Source organism: Anser anser (assembly GCF_964211835.1).
Source record: "Anser anser genome assembly, chromosome: 2".
NCBI classification, from domain to species: domain Eukaryota; kingdom Metazoa; phylum Chordata; class Aves; order Anseriformes; family Anatidae; genus Anser; species Anser anser.
Window position 1 is genome coordinate 159484133 of NC_139721.1, and position 15454 is coordinate 159499586.

General features: G+C 47.7%; 1 protein-coding gene across 1 annotated transcript in view; it reads left to right on the forward strand.

Annotated features, from left to right (window-relative positions):
- Positions 1 to 527: 527 nt before the first annotated feature.
- Positions 528 to 15454, forward strand: part of LOC310894721 (vasoactive intestinal polypeptide receptor) — a 119342-nt gene continuing 104415 nt past the window's right edge. The window contains exon 1 of the mRNA XM_083825194.1: positions 528 to 683. Within this exon, the coding sequence (XP_083681320.1) occupies positions 633 to 683 (51 nt within the window). The 5' untranslated portion in view covers positions 528 to 632. The remainder of the gene's footprint in view (positions 684 to 15454) is intronic.

Genomic DNA, 15454 nt, shown 5'->3' on the forward strand with positions numbered 1-15454 from the left:
GACAGTGGGGGAAAAAGGGGAAAAAGAGAGAAAAGGGGAAACAGTGAAAAGCAGAAAAAAAAGCGGGGAGGGCGGGAAGGAATGAAACGTGTAAAAGGGGGAAAAGAGGAAAAAGAGGAAAAGTGAAAGGAGGGGGAGAGAAAGAATGGAAGAACCAGAGGAGAAAAGCAAAAGGGAAGAAGAGGGGGTAAAAAGGAAAGGGGAAACAGAAAGGAATGGGAAAGAAGGAAAAACAGGAGGGAAAGAAAAGCGTGGGGGAAAAAAAAAAAAAGAGCAGGCAAAAGAAGGGAAACAGATTAAAAGGAAAAAGGCAGAAGGGGTAAAAAAGAAGGGGGGCAGGTGGAAAAAAGAGAGAAGAAGGGGGGGCAGCAGGAGGAGGGAGCGGACACCGTGGGAAGCGCAGCGGGGCCGCGGGCACCTGGGGCGGGCGGGGGGCGGAGAGGCGCGGAGGGGGCGCGGCGGCCGGTGCCGTCTCCTCCTCCTCCTCCTCCTCCTCCTCCTCCTCCTCCTCCTCCTCCTCCTCCTCCTCCTCCTCCTCCTCCTCCTCCCGTCCCTCCCTGGATGCGCGGCTGCCGGGTGAGCGCCGGGAGCGCAGCGCTGCGCCTTGCGCGCACCGCCCGGGGCCGGGCAGGATGGGGTGCGCGGGGCTGCGCGTCGTGGTGCTCAGCTGCCTCCTCTCCGCGGTGAGTGTCCCCGGCTCGGGGCCGCCAGCGCCCCGCCGTCCGCTCCTTCGGAGGGGGTTTGGCGAAGGGGTTTTGCTCTGGGCAAACTTTGGGCAACTTTGGAAGCGGCGGCGGTTGAAGGCGCGTCTCTGCTGGGTTTCCCTTTCCCTGCGTAGTCCGTGAAACAGTAATCGGTTAATTAATTAATTGTTTTTTTTCAAGCTCTGCTTCCTCTGCAAGAGGGAGAGGATCGCGGGAGCCGGAGGGATTCACTTTGGGTTCTCGGTGTTTTCTATCAGGGCTGGCTCTCGGTTTCGTTGCCATCCAGCCTTGCAGCCCGGCTTTCGGTTTGGTTCCCGTCCGGGAGCTTCCCGCACCCTCCTGTGCAAAGCTCCCCCGGCCCTGGGAGCAGCGGGCTGAGATATTTAGGGGGGGACGGGGGGCAGCAGGGCAGGGGGCTCCAGCACAGAGATCAGCCACCAGGAGAAGTTGAGTGAAGCGCTGCTCTCGGCCACCCAAACCTCACGTGGATGCAATGTCTGGGACGAGCAGAATGTGGGAGCAAAGGGTGGGTTTTCTGGCTGTCGTGTCCCCTGCTTACAATTCCCACGTTTGCAGGTCCCCGAGCGGGGCACTGCTGTTTCCATCCCCGCCGCAGCCAGCTGGTAGCACGCTGGAGAATTAGCGAACGGGCTTGTTTCTCCCGTGCCTGGCGCTCACACACACACACACACGCGCATGCACGCAAAAGCTAATTGTCTGTGCAAACAGTGCAGGCACGGGGTCGGATGTTGAACATCTCACCGAAGCTCTCATCTGTCAGCTTGAGCCCCGCAGTGTCTGATTTTTAAGGAGACTGCTCATTTTAGTTCGGTGAGCTGCAGGGGGAGGAGATGGGGAGCTGGCTGTGGCAGAGTTTCCCCCTTACTTCTAATCCTTTCCCACACATTTCCTTCCTCTGAAGGATGTGATTGCCTCCCCGGCACACTGTTGGGTTGGGTGAGGTTGCCCCCAGGAGCTGGGTTGTGCCTTCGGTACTTGGCTGCAGGCTGCTTCTACTCGCTCGGCTGGTGACAGCGGTTCGCCCAAAGCTGCTCTGGTCCCCAGCAGGCAGAGGCAGAGCAACCCAGACAGTGGGAAGCTACCCAGCTCTGGGACTGCATCACTTGTGTCCCCTTTCTTCTCCTCTTGCCCCTTAGGAAACAAGACAAATGGACTAATTTCAAATTTTTTTTTGGCTGTCAGCACGTGCTACCCAACCACCTGCATCACCAAAGACTCTTCTTTGTGGAAGAACAGGCTGGGAAAATGGATTAAAGTATAAAAATAAATAAATAAATAAAGGCTAGGCAATTAGTTCCAGGAATTCTACAGATTTTGCCTTAGGGAAAAATCCAAAATAGTTCACGGCCGGGGCTCGAGCTGGGGAAGTGAGAAGGGGGCAGCGCTCCCACCAGCTGCTGGAGCTGCTCCAGCTCCCGCTTCCACTGAAGCCCATGACAAAAATCTCATTTCTTTAAATGCTGTTGGCATGAAGAGGTCCTTTGGGGCCGGATCCTGCAGATCTGTCATGCGGTCTGCTGAAGTTTGACATGCAAGCGTTGGCAGGATCAGGCCCTTATGGCAGTGCGCTCGCTCCTTCCTATCAATGAGCGCAGACCCACGAAGCTTTGGGATGATGGCGAGCAGCACCAGTGCAGCCCAAAGGCCAGCTCTGGTCCCTTTTCCACCTTTGTAGGACTTTCTTGTTCTGTACTTTATCTCACTTCCTTGCCTCAGTTTAGTGGAACCGTTGGTTGCGGTGGCTTTGTCGTTCTTTTGAACATTCCTGGCACCTGGTTTGTTCTAGAGGGTTAGAGAGATTTTACGAGCTCCTTATCTCCGCGGATCTGCGAGGTGACTAATGCTGAGGTGTCTGATGCCAGAGAAAATCCCTGTTGTTTTTGTTTCTCAGCTTGAGCCTGGGAATCGGTGTGCATTTTTAAAGCAGAAGCAGCTCTGTGATTGTAACAAGGCTCTGGGATCAACGATCGCTCAGCAAAGTCTTCTCGTGCAGTTTATTGTGATAACTTTTATTGGTGTGTCATTGGAAAAACTTTGAACGAGAACAACTGGCTGATTGAGAAGTTCACTGCTATAAAACTGTGGTGGCCCTGTGACTTCTAATTGCTGTTGTAAACTTTCACCTTGGCCTTTCATGATTTACAGATGTGGAAAAAGGAAATTGGGTAAATTTTATTTGCTGTGATTCAAGCCATGCTCACCAGAGTCCTGCCTCCTGCAATGATCGAGTTTAACACTTGGGCAAAAAGTGCTAAATTTGGGAGGCCGGGTGTGCAATGCAGTGTTAATCCAGAATAATCCCTATAGGGTTCTGTTGGATTGGTTGGCCTGTTCAGGGCTGTGATTATGCTAATCTGTCCCAGAGAGCAACAAACTGGAGATGTTTGTGTCTAGTAAATGGGAAGCGGACAATTTGAAGGACTTGGTGGGTTCTACGTGCCTTCAGACTGCAAGATATTGGAGTAGCCAAGTTTGTCTCGCTGGGTAACTCATGCTTTTCTTCAGAGTTTTGTTCTGCTGCTGCCATGAAGTGTACAGGAAGGAATAAAAAACTCGGATCTGGTCCTTCAGCAGCTTAAATGTAAATGCTAGAAACAGGATTGTTCAAAAAAAATAGCTAAATTTAAGTTCATAGGACAGCTGCTTCAGCCATATCTGCATCTCTTTCATCTGCCATTGACTGAGAATCTGATAATTGAGATAAATACACTTAAACCAAAATAATCCGTGGTTTGGTGAAGAGGCAAGGTACTTACTAGAATCCTGTAACCTAACTCCCGCATCCTACACAAAGTTCATTTAGCAATGAAATTACATGTTTAAAAAAGGCCTTGTCACAAACCCAGTAATACACCTAGGTTTTGTGATTTATTAACATTTATCTGTGTATAAATGCATTTATTTATTCATTCAAAGCCACCGTTCAAAGAGCACCAGGTGCCCAGTTACTTCTGGGTAACTCCAAAAGTCTCGTTGTCTCTGTGTAACACTGAAAGTTTTCAGAGTGTATATTTTCAGCAACACACATTTTTAAGAAGCTCTCATTTAGGGCATAACAAGGCAAAAGAGCAAAATAGGCAAAACTACAGTGTCTGATGGGGGAAAAAAAAAATTCTACGTGGAATATTTAAGGCTGTTTAAGCAGTGTGGTGCTGCAGCCCACCCGCGGCGGGGTTCACACCACAATCTTCACACCCTCCTGCAGCTGGGGTCGGTCCCCAGCAGGGAAGCTCTGGAGAAGCAGACACAAGGGGGACCACAATGTGTTGTAAAAGGGGATGAGTCCTTCCCAGTGTTTTTTTTAAAGAGAAGGGATAGCTGCCAAATACCCAGCATCAGAAAGCAGATGGGACCATGGACAGAGAAAGCTGTCTGGCTTGTTAATTCGGGTGTGGATGTATATGTTGCTTCCTTTTTCTCCTTTTTTGCAGTGCTCTAAAAATACTCTGGTTCAAACTCCCTCCCTGCTGCGCTGTCAGCTGGTGTGACAGCCGGAGGGCCACGCCGAATACAAATGCAGGGCAGGGTCTGTTCTGCTTCGTGGGAAGTCTGGCTGGGGAGGGCTTGGGATGCTGCTGCTACTTTCAGGTTTTGGTTTTGCCCTTTCGTAGTGGTGCAGATGAGCAGTGGATGGCTCTTCTCACCCCGAGGGCGGTGGTCACAGTACTTGGTGGATGCAGAGCAGTAAGGTGGGCTGGTAGTTTTACAGACGGACAACTGGCACACGAGTAGGGGATGGGACTGGCCGTGAAGGAGGTGTTTCAGCTTTCCTGAGTCTTGGAAAAGAAGAAAGAATGAGACCTAGAGAAAAATGGATTTGGGAAGGTTTGGGATGCTAAGCCAGGCAACGTTGCTCTGTGGTGTGTTGTAGCTGCCCCAAAGCCCTTCAGGCTACGTCTGCTCAGCCTGTGACTCAGCCATGTCCTTGGTGTGTCGCTGCATGTGTCACTGCATGGGCTGTACTGTACCTTGTCTCCTTAAGGGATAGCCTGTACAATTTTCAGGGGGAAAAAATAAATGGCATTTTCCTTTTACCAGATGGTCTCCAGCAGAAGCAACTGGAAAGACTGGTACCTCGTGAAAATCAGTCTTCTGTTTGCCACATCATCTGCTGACTTTGTAGGACTGGGAGGTTACCAGGTATTTGGGCTAGCTTGTAGACATAAATCCTTGTTGTAGAAGAAGAAAAGGGTCAGGAAAAATATCTCCCTGCTCAGCATCAATTGTCCCTGTACAGCCAGATCTGAGTGCACCAGGAGGTGGTTTGTCATACCTGCGTGGGATCGGTGGCTCAGAGGCAGGAAAGGAGTCTAATTATCTGCGCGAAGAAAATGTTGTTACTCCAGTTTGGATGAGGAGCAGGGCTTAGCTTGGTTTTATGAGCATGGCAGGTCCCGTCCTGCTCTCCGTGTTGGCACTGTAAGGTCACTGCGGTGTCGTGGTGGCGCACGGGATGTAGGTGTGTGCTGGTGCCTGGAAAGGGATGTGTGATGAACACAACCCTGCTCTCTGGTCTCAACGACTTTCCCCCTTCTGTATCAGAAAGACAAGAAAAATCCCACGAGAGGACCAAAATCTAGGAAATGCAGCCAGGAAAAATCCCCAGCTGCGATCCAAATGTGTGGGTCAGAGATGCCTGGAGAAGCTGGAGAAGGCCTGGAGCTCCGGGCCGGCGGGTGGGTTGGAGAGCGCAGCTGGGTGGACAGACAGGTGGACAGACAGGCGCTCCAGCCCCCTCCATGAGACTTGCTGAGCCTGCCCGTGCCATGGCACTGGTTTGTCCCCCTGTTCTCAGGTTTCCCTCAGGGAGCGCTGAGCACTCGGTGTTTTGCTGCTCCCTCCCCTCCGGGCTCCCGGACGTTCTCCAGAAATCACGAGCTCCGCTCGGGTGGGAATCCAGCCAAGGCAGGGAGCGTCTGTGCCTCTGGAAATGAGATCCCAGAGGGCTGCAGTGGAAGCAGGACCGGACCCTTGGTTTCTCTGTCTGAGAGAGGAAGGGAAGTGATGCCGGCTATCAGATTGGCCTCCGTCCAGAGCTAACCCAGCCAACACCATGTCAGGGAGGTCCCGTGCGTGGCTCGGGAAGGCCGTTCACCAGCTGAGCGCTCTTGTCACCGTTCCCTTTTGGAGCAACCTGCAGCTTGCTTGGCCTTGTGCCTGACCACCAGGGATCTCTCTGGGATGATTCATCTCTCCGGGCACGAGCTTTACCTTTCACATTACCAGGCCTGTAGTGCAGGAAGAGTTCATTCACTAGGAAGTGCCTTGGGGAAGGTCTGAGTTGCAGGTGGGCTCCCTGCAGCCGCCGGTGGCTGGATGTTCCTTAAGTCCTCACACAACCCTTCTGTTTGTTGAACGGGGCAATACCAGACTCCTCCAGCTTTGGCTTTTTAGAGCACTTAAAGGCATCTGGAGATGTTAATAGACGTACAAAGTTTCCTTCTGATAAGGATGTTGTTAATAGCGCCAAGATGTTCTGTCCCCAAACTTCAGCTTGACTAGAAGCATCTGCTGGCTATTTGCTTTGCTACAAATCACTTTTAAACTACTTAGGCTCATGCACAAACCCTGATGAGGAAAGAGATATAATAGCACGAGCAATTATGATTAATAATTGCCAATCCGCACAAGTATAAATAGCCTGGGTGAGCACGGCTTGACCTGTGGGAAGCCAGCAGGTAGGGGTAAGAGGCGGAAGCAGGCGCGATATTTCTTTGCTGTTACGGTCCTTGCCTCCAACATTCATCCCCCACTCCTCCGTCAGCCGTGCAGATGTGATGCCCCGGAGCGAATACAGCCCTGCTACAAAGTTAGAGTAGGTGACATCAGGATTAAGTCCAGCAATTCTCAGGTGGTTGGTTTGCGAAGTGAATTCAGGGACACCGGGATGTGTGCTGTGGGCTGCTCTCGGCTGGAAAGCACACATTAGTGCTGCTTTGCTGGCGTTTTATTGTGCCAGATTTTATCTACAGCACTAACTTATATATGTACAGAGTATTTCCTGGACTTAAAGACCTATTTTAGCTTCTGAGCTGTGCTTGAATTCTGGAGACCCTGATGTGGTTTACATTAACAAAGTCACTCTTCCAGTCAACTGAAACAGTGGATGTTAACAGCCTTAAACTCCTCCATTAGTCACATTAGGTGGATTTCTTACCCCCAGGGCAATCACTAACCATCCATTTTGGTGTTTGAACTGCTGGGAGATTTACACTTTTGTTGTTTCAATTCAAATTCAGGTATTAGAAATTAATCAGGAGAGTTTTCTAATTCAGGAATTTTTTCTGATGCATTTCACTAGCGGGATGGGCAACGGACTTGGTGATGCTGGTTGGATAAACTCTTCAGGACCTCACAACTTGGCTTTGTTGAGTTGCATTGATTTTAAATCAGGAGGAGACCAGAGGAATTGAATATGGAGGTGCCAGCTCCGTGTTTGCTGAGCTGCTGTCCTCATGATCCTCTCTTCCCTTTTACAGCTGGGTCAGGGCTGTTCCTACTCGAGTTGTGAAGCTCAGTGTGAGCTCCCCAGTGGTTCATGCCTGTGAAATTGCACCTCATCAGGAAGAAAGGGAAAAAAAATCAATTTAAATACAATTCTTTTCCAGAAGGGAAAACATCAATACTTTGTGTCTCCTTTGTAAATCCGAAACCTATAGGGTATCTTTTAAAAAGATGTTTATTCAAGGCTCCAACCTTGATTTTGTGTTTAACAGATGTTTCAATTAATACCTGGTGATCCATAACATCACATCTAAGATCTGAGCAGCGAGTGTCTCCAGGGCCCTTATAAATGTCACTGTCTATCTCAGCTAATCAGCCTGTGAGCTTCCTTGCAGGTGACCTCGGGATGGGAATCACCTTGCAGATCGGGACACCTACGTTTCGGCATTTCTGCGTAGGCGTCTACGTGTGACCCAGATGATTTAGGATCCCGGTGTGGTCAGGCTCAGTTTGGCTGCCCAGATGTGTGAAGGTGCCCCGTGGCCCCACATCTCCCCTTTCTGAAGAACCTGTGGATGCTGTATTATCTGCCAGCTCCATACAGGTGCCAGAAACACCGAAAATAAATCTATCTCAAATGGCACCACATGCCTACGTTGCGCATCTTTTTGAGCCCTCGTTGACTATAGTGGCAGTTCACTCAAACCCCGTGTAGACACCTACATTTAGAGGTCTTAGGCTGCCAGCCAAATCCCTGCCCAGGTTTCCCATGTGTTGTATAAGAATGGGAAAAAAAAAAAAAAAAAAGGCTCAGGCTGAATTTTTCCCTGCAGCCTGCTTTATTCGCTACTCAAAAGCTGCTTTTTTTTATCTCTTTTTTTCCTAAGTGGCTAGGCTGCTGCTGTTCAAACTTAAGGAACATACGCCTTTGCAAAACAAAAGGGAAACAAGATACACTGATTGTGACACCCCCTGCCACCCCCACCCCAAGCCCCTCACGACTCTATGCAGTTGCAGCGAAACGAAAAGCTGCTTCAGACCTGACTCTCAGCATCTTTATGCACTTGGCTTGGAAGCAGCCAGAATCCAAATCCTGCTGCAGGTTCTACCTCTTCTGCCCTTATTTAGCTGTAGCCAAGTCCAACTCCTAATTTAAATAAATGCAGTGATTTATTTTTTCCATCCTCTTTCCCACTACAGACCCCCCCAGCTATTTATCAGGGGAGGGTTTCATCCCCTTGTGGCCACGTGGGATGTATTCCCTTGCTTTTCCTCTAAGTCACCTTTCTTAGCCCTCAGGAGCCTGCTGAGCAGATTAAAACCCACTGCCCTGGCCGATGTGCTTTCTTGTTGAGGGAGGGAGGGAGGGAGTGAAATCCTTGTAGTTTGCAGGTAGCGATGGCAATTCAGCAACGAAAGCCAAGGGATGCTGCTGCTCTCTTCCCCTTGCTGAGACTGGCTGTGTGCTTTGCTCAAGCTGGGGACCCCACTGGGATTCCCTCCCTGGGGTTTGCTATTGCCCCGGCGTCATCTCAAAGCAGAGTGCAAGCACGGAGGAGCCTGCCCTGAAACAAACCGCTTGTTTCCTGCAATGCCTGCACCCAGCTATTTGGGTCTCTCTCATTTCCACCCTAGCTTTTAACCATAATCAGGATTTCCTCCCCACTTTTTTTTTTTTCATCCCACAATAGAAGCAGCTTTTCTTTCTGCTCAGCATATTCAAAGGCAGAAAAATGCTGCTGTCGAGACAGTTCCCAGCTTCACAGGGCACCGAAAGCAGGCCAAGCGTTACGTGGAGAATTACTGACATGCTCAAGTGTCAACTGCTAGGCTGCTCGCATTTTTTGGGGGACTGACATTAAACACGGCTGCAGAGCTCTGTGGGTCTTAGCTACGCCGTGCTCTTAATTCCTGTGCTGTAATGACTCCTCTAGAAGAATTTCCCCCCAGCTTCCGTATTTCTCCACTCACTGACTTCTGTTATGCAGTTTTCTTTTTGGACAATTTCTCTGTGCAAAGCTTTTTTTTGCCTTCTGTAGCTTTGCTGTTGGGGCATGAGCTGTGTTTTTGGGTGCAGGACTTCTTGTTCGCTCACCCCCTCCACCCCATTTCTTTTGAAACACCATTTGCAGCAAAATCAACCGTGTCCCCCCCTGCCCCACTCTTTTTCCCTTTCCCTGGAAAGCCATACGTGTTTCAGCAAACAGCATGTCAGGGGCTTATCTTCAGGCTGTTTGTGTACGATGCAGATGAAGCAATGTTTGTCAAGGAAAGTAACAGCTTATATTGGAACAACTGAAATAGATTATATTAAAAAAAATAGGTATACTTTCAGACACAGCAGTCCTTCCTGGGATCTGAAAAAAACAAAGCCCCGTAGCTATTGTGCTGGGTTCAGCATGAAGACATTTGTCAGTGGGACAATCTGCAAGAGAAGCATGCCGCTTGGAGAGCGTGGTTTTTGCGAAGCTATCGCTACCATTTTTCTGTGTTACAGACCTGTGAAATATCTCCAGAAGCCAAGCCCACAAATCACCATCCGTGGTTCTGTTGGGCATTACAAAGCACAGACTCGGTGGAGATGTTGGTTTTCATGACATGCTGCTGTTTTCTTCTCATCTCGGTTCTTGCTGTCTCGGAGCTGAGAGCTCTCGCCCACCCTGCAGCCCTACAAGGACTGGTGGTCCTACCAGCTCCTCCCTACCAACACAGTTCGTCTGCTCTACAGGTGCTAATTACTCTTTTCTCTGTAATTAACGAACTTGACTAAACTCAGAACAGTTATTTCCGGCCTACGCATAGCCTGAAATTTCCTGACTGTTTCAGAGTTAGAGCTTTAAAAGCTTTTTTTTTTTTCCTTTATCTCTATTAGTCTAGTAAAAATATTACATTCTGTATATCACTAGGCGATCACATCTATAGCAGTACTTAATAAAACCGTGGCGTGAGTTAGTTTTAGAGATTGTATTTGTATGGTTATTCTCCTTTAACTTATTAAATTTCACTTTTTCACAATGGTCCTTTGACTGGGAAGCTCTTCCAGAGCCAGACAGCTCTCGTGGTTTAACCTCTTTGGCCAAGCCAGGATAGTTTTGTAGATGGAAAGGAAATTAAAAATCAGAGCTTGCTGCCTTGGGTCTACTTGACCTGAGCCTCAAAAATGTCTTAAGGGACCAATAAGCATTTGAAAATATTTATAAAGCTAGCTATAAAACTGAAGCTTTGGTTGTTTGTTCAACTATTTTACTACTACGTTATTGTTACAGGCAGATAAAACCAGGATTTATTGAAGGGGCACGTTCCAGAAACACTTGATTCACTTGTGGAAGAGTAGCGAAGTAAAGGGTTGATAGGTTGCAGTTTTTGTTAGAGGAAAGACACCTGGTCTGCTCAACAGACCTGTATTTAGGCTTTGTAAAATGAGATGCAGAAGGGAAAAGAGTCCATGTAGCTCTTGCAAGTTATGATGGAGACCTTGGGTTTTTGGGGCCAGCCAGGACCTGTGATCCCAGCATGATATTTGCATGGGGAGTTGGTGAGGATGTGAGATGAGATAGAGGAGGAGGTTAAAATACAATGTGGAAGCACCGCTGCAAGCAATGGGCATGAGAAACACAAAAGCAGCAGTCACAAAGCCCAGCTGCAAAGAGGTTGCCTGCTTTCTGTTCCAAGGCCAGCCTGAAAATCTCTGTGTTACCACTCTGCACATGTGGGATAAATCTCCTGTGCGGGTTGATCGCAGGGTCCGCTGGTCACACCTGGGTTGGTGCCACCTAGAAGCATCCCGGAGCTGCAGCATTCCCTAGGGACAGCCCGTGCTGGCAGCACGAAGCAGCCTGGGCACAGTTCTCTCTCCTGTGCTGCCTCTTTCCAGGCTGTTTTTCCTCTGCGTATTGCTCTAATGTTTTTCTCCCCGTTCCTCTCTCTCGAAGATCTGACAGGATTTGTTATTGCACAACTGAAATCATCATCATAATAAAAGGGCAGCTGTGTCTTTGATTTGGGCTTGCTTTCTTCCCCACTATGGGACTGCTGAAAAGTCACATCTCTGTTTCTATGAGGGGTATTAAAATGCTTGGCAGGTTGGTGCCCCTCTACTTAGCAATTATTTCTTCTCTGCCAGTTCACCACTCAAGCCTCCCAGGCTGTCAACCCTTGAAACAAGTATTACATATATATTGCAGCCCTGGGAGGAGAGCCCAACCAGAGTACAACACACCTAAAGATAAATGCTTGCTCCCCTGCAAAGTAGCCAGGGGAGAAGTGCAGACAAGGAACAGCATCCGCTGGGGTAACTCTGAGTAGAAGGAGATGAACTAGTAAATTGAGCTGCAGGTGGAGAGTGGCAGCAGTTCAGGCATAGGATGAGGCTGGAAAGTGCTTAGTTCAGGACCCAGGCTCTGTAAATGGGCTTTCTGCTAAGGGTGGGACTAAAACCCACTCTGGAAATAAGAAAAATATACTGTTTGCTTATTTCTTTTCACTTTTGTCTGCCTAAACTAATTTCATGAAGATGAATTAGTTTGTATGTGGTTAGATTAGCCTAGCAAATCGATACCAGGGGATGGTGCAACTACCCCCTGCACGTGCGCTCGTGATAATGTCTGGGAGTGGAAGTGTCTCCGAAAGTAGAAGGCTAGTGCTGGCACAAGAGTGTTTGTACACTCGATGGGATTGAATTTGGCTGGCCATAGGAGAAGTGCTGAGAGCCAGAAAGTCAACTTCTTTTGCGATGGAGGTCGGTCTGTCTCTGAAAAGGATGTGGTATCTGTCCCAGGGGAGCTTTCCCATATGATGTGTATGTTATGCAGCTGCCGTGCAAGGAAAGAAATTGGTGTGGTACTGTTCACAATGCAGTACTGGCCCTCCTGTTTAGGCAAAAACCCTGCAAAGCAGAGCCAGGAGCAAGACCAAGACATCATTGCAGTGCAGGAATGGGAGGGTGGCTGGGCTTGGAGACGCACCCAGGTTTGGCTTTGACATTGGTGAGAGTTGGAGATTCAAACAAGATACTGGTCTGTTAGAGAGGGCTGGATCTTTCTAGGGTTTCATATAGTCCCCCCCCAATATTACAACTTTGCCTGTTTTCCACTGGTTCCCACTGATGAGGCCTCTTTTGGCAAACTTACTGGCCTCTTTTTTTTTCTTTCTTTTCTAAAATAAGCTTGTGAGTGTATTTGGGCCAGGACATGTTCCTATTGCAAGAAACCCAGTGTGACCTGGAAGGCTTTGCTCTGCGTGTGACAGGGGTCATTGCTCCATGTCCCTGCTACCACTTGTTTCGAGGAATCCATCCACTATTGACTCAGGACTTCCCGTACCAGCCAGCAGTGTCGTCATTCAGGCTGTCATGGGAGTCATTGCCATGAAGGGAACAGGGTTTTGTTAGGGAACAGAGGCAGGGAAAAGTTTTTTCATCAGAATAATGATGCTGGCCATATGCTTAGCGTTCAGCCAGGGGATTGGGTTGACAGTCGCAGCACAGTGTCTCGCAGAGCAGATGAGGTCTGTGTCTTGTAAACATTTTGTTTCGGGAGAAGAGAGAGGGGAATTCATATTTCTGATTGCTCTCCTATGAGCCATAGGAGATCTCTCCCAGATTCTTCACACCATGCTAAAATAAGTTTAAACATGGCCCTTCTCTCCAGAAACGATACAATCAGCTGCCTCCAGCTGCACGTGCAGAGGGACATGAGCTTCTTCCAAGGGGTGGGCAGTTGGGCGACGGGGAGAGCTTAAAGCTCACATTTTACTCTGATACTGAGGTCTATTAGTGCGGAAACCAGTATATTTCTGCACAGCTCACCCAATTAGTAGCTGCAGCTGACCTCTGGGTGTGGGGCATGTGGTTACCGTGAAATGAGATTTCATGAATCTTAAGGACAAAATCTAAAGAAATTCAATTGACCACTTCACATTACACCTTGCTGAGCATTAACTTCCAAATGTGTTTCCCTTTAAAAAATAAAAATAATAATAAAAAAAACACCTTGAGGAATATTTTTGGAAAGGTGTATTTTTTTTGCTTGTAAAGTTTTTGGGGTGAGAGGAATATTTATCCTTGGGCATGTCAGTTCTTCACTGGTTGGGGAGAAAAATGGAGTAGTTTTTACCATTTTGTCTTCTCATCACAGAACTGGAAAGCTTCATGAGTTCTGAGATATTTTTCTTGACAGAAGAGTGAATAAAGACAAAACTTGCTTTTTATGGATTGTTCTCAAACCTTCTTTTTCAGGCCAGAAAATGACCAGAATGTGCTAAATACTGTTAACACCTTTCAATAATGGCACAGTCAATTCTGGGAAGGAGGGAAATGTCACTTTGCTAGTTTGCAGGTTGGAAGATTGACACATGCAGATACGGGATAATGACCTGCATTGTAAATTGTAGACCAGATACTGTGAGTAGAAGAGTTTCAGTATTGAAAGTAGTTTAGTAACAATTATTAGTTTGAAGCATATTCAGTATTAGTTTGGGGATTTCTAACTCACTTCAACAGAAACAGATTTAATCGGGGGGAAAAAAAGAATAGGCTTGGAAATATTGGGCTAAGTCTTGATTCTAAAGGTATTTAAGAACGTAACAGCATCATGACCCGTGAGATCAGGCTTTTGGTGTCTCCTGTGGAGTATGTTACTGAGTACCCCCAAGTTATGCTATCAGTGCAAACGGGTAGCATCAGTGATGTGGCACATCTAGGGGTCAGGAGGGAGAGGGCAGGAGGAGTTACAATGACCAAATCGCATTTTCTCCACTGTCAGAGACATTTTGAGATCAACGTGTCTGTCTTTGGGTTCCTCTGGGAGAGGTTCCAGCCTCTGGAATCCAGCACTTCGTGGCTGCAGTGGTCTTACTGGAACTAAAAATAAAAGAGTAGCTTCCCCAAATAAAGTAGCGTGCGATCTTCTGTCAATCAGGAAATGCCGCTGAGTTCCTCTGATGGTGCTATTCTGATAGAAAGTCCCATCGGATCATTGCAAACAGCATGAGTTCAAGACCTCAGTTGTAACATCTGCCTCAACGTCCCTTTCCCTAGTGCAAGCTGGCACAGAGAATAGAAAGATAACGGCATGCAGGAGCTCGGTCATTCATTCATTCAGCCCCAGGAATTTAACTAATGGTTGTGCTTGGGAAAATCCTGCCCTGCAGTTACCATCCTCAGCCAGAATAAATCAGCTTAGCTTTGCTGATGTTACCGGTACTGTGCCATGCTGTCTGAAGATCTGACCATAAGTTTAATGCTCATAATAATAATAATAATAATTATTATTATTATTTTAAAAAAAGCTCTTAACCAATGGAGTGGAATACTGTGGCATGTCTTCTAGGAATGGGTCAGATGTATGGCTTCAACCAGCCTGAAGGTGCTTTTGAGACAGTGGGAAGCCTTTCAGTTGCCTACAAAGATAAATAACAGCACAGCCAAAGAGCTGAAATTAAAAGTATAGAGATTTTGTGCTTCTGTAGGGCATTTCTAGGAGTCAGAAAATCCAAACAAGCGTGAACTCCACCAGGTTCAGCCAGAGACAGGGAGCTTTTCTACCTACCTTCTTGTATAGACTCTATGCCCTATATGAATTTTTCTGATCCAAAATTGGGGTGAGGAGAGCTCGTGTGGGATAGTCTCCAAAGCGTTACACGTGGTTTAGCAGAATGTGTTTGCTGCACAACCTGGCTGGAGAATGAGGAATGGGATGCCAGAGCTTTGCATGTTTCTTTTGTAATCAGTTAAGTGTTCTCACTCTGATAAGCAAAGCATGATTTTAATTAAAAAGCCATTCCAGATGGATTTAATTTGTGTGCCATTGAAAAGGCAAATTACTGTGACTATAAAGAGAAAAAAGTGTGATGATCTTCTCATTGCAGGGAATTTAAATCCAGAGGGGCTTGGATCCTAAGTCAGGGGTTGTTTCCCCGCTCCTTGGAAGAAGTGTTGGGATTTTTTTACTTACATCTCCTCAGCAGAAAGGAGCAATAAGGTATCCTTGCTTTTACTCCAGGTACTTTTCATGCAGAGCTGGCAATTCCTCAGGGATGTACATAACAGCTCTCTGAAGACCTACAAGTCAGGTTAAGAAGTCCATGACAAATGCAGGTACAGACAGACAGGTTTTGCCAGCCAGGTTTAATTCTACGGGGACAGGGCTGTGTAGTTGCTGTTCATTGCTCCAGCCTCAGGAAGTAACAATCCCTTTGTCAGTGGAAGCAAAGGAAAGCAGATGATCCAGCTTGTTGTATCCACTTCTAAGTTTCACAGGACTCTAAAGGATGGAATAGAGGGAAAA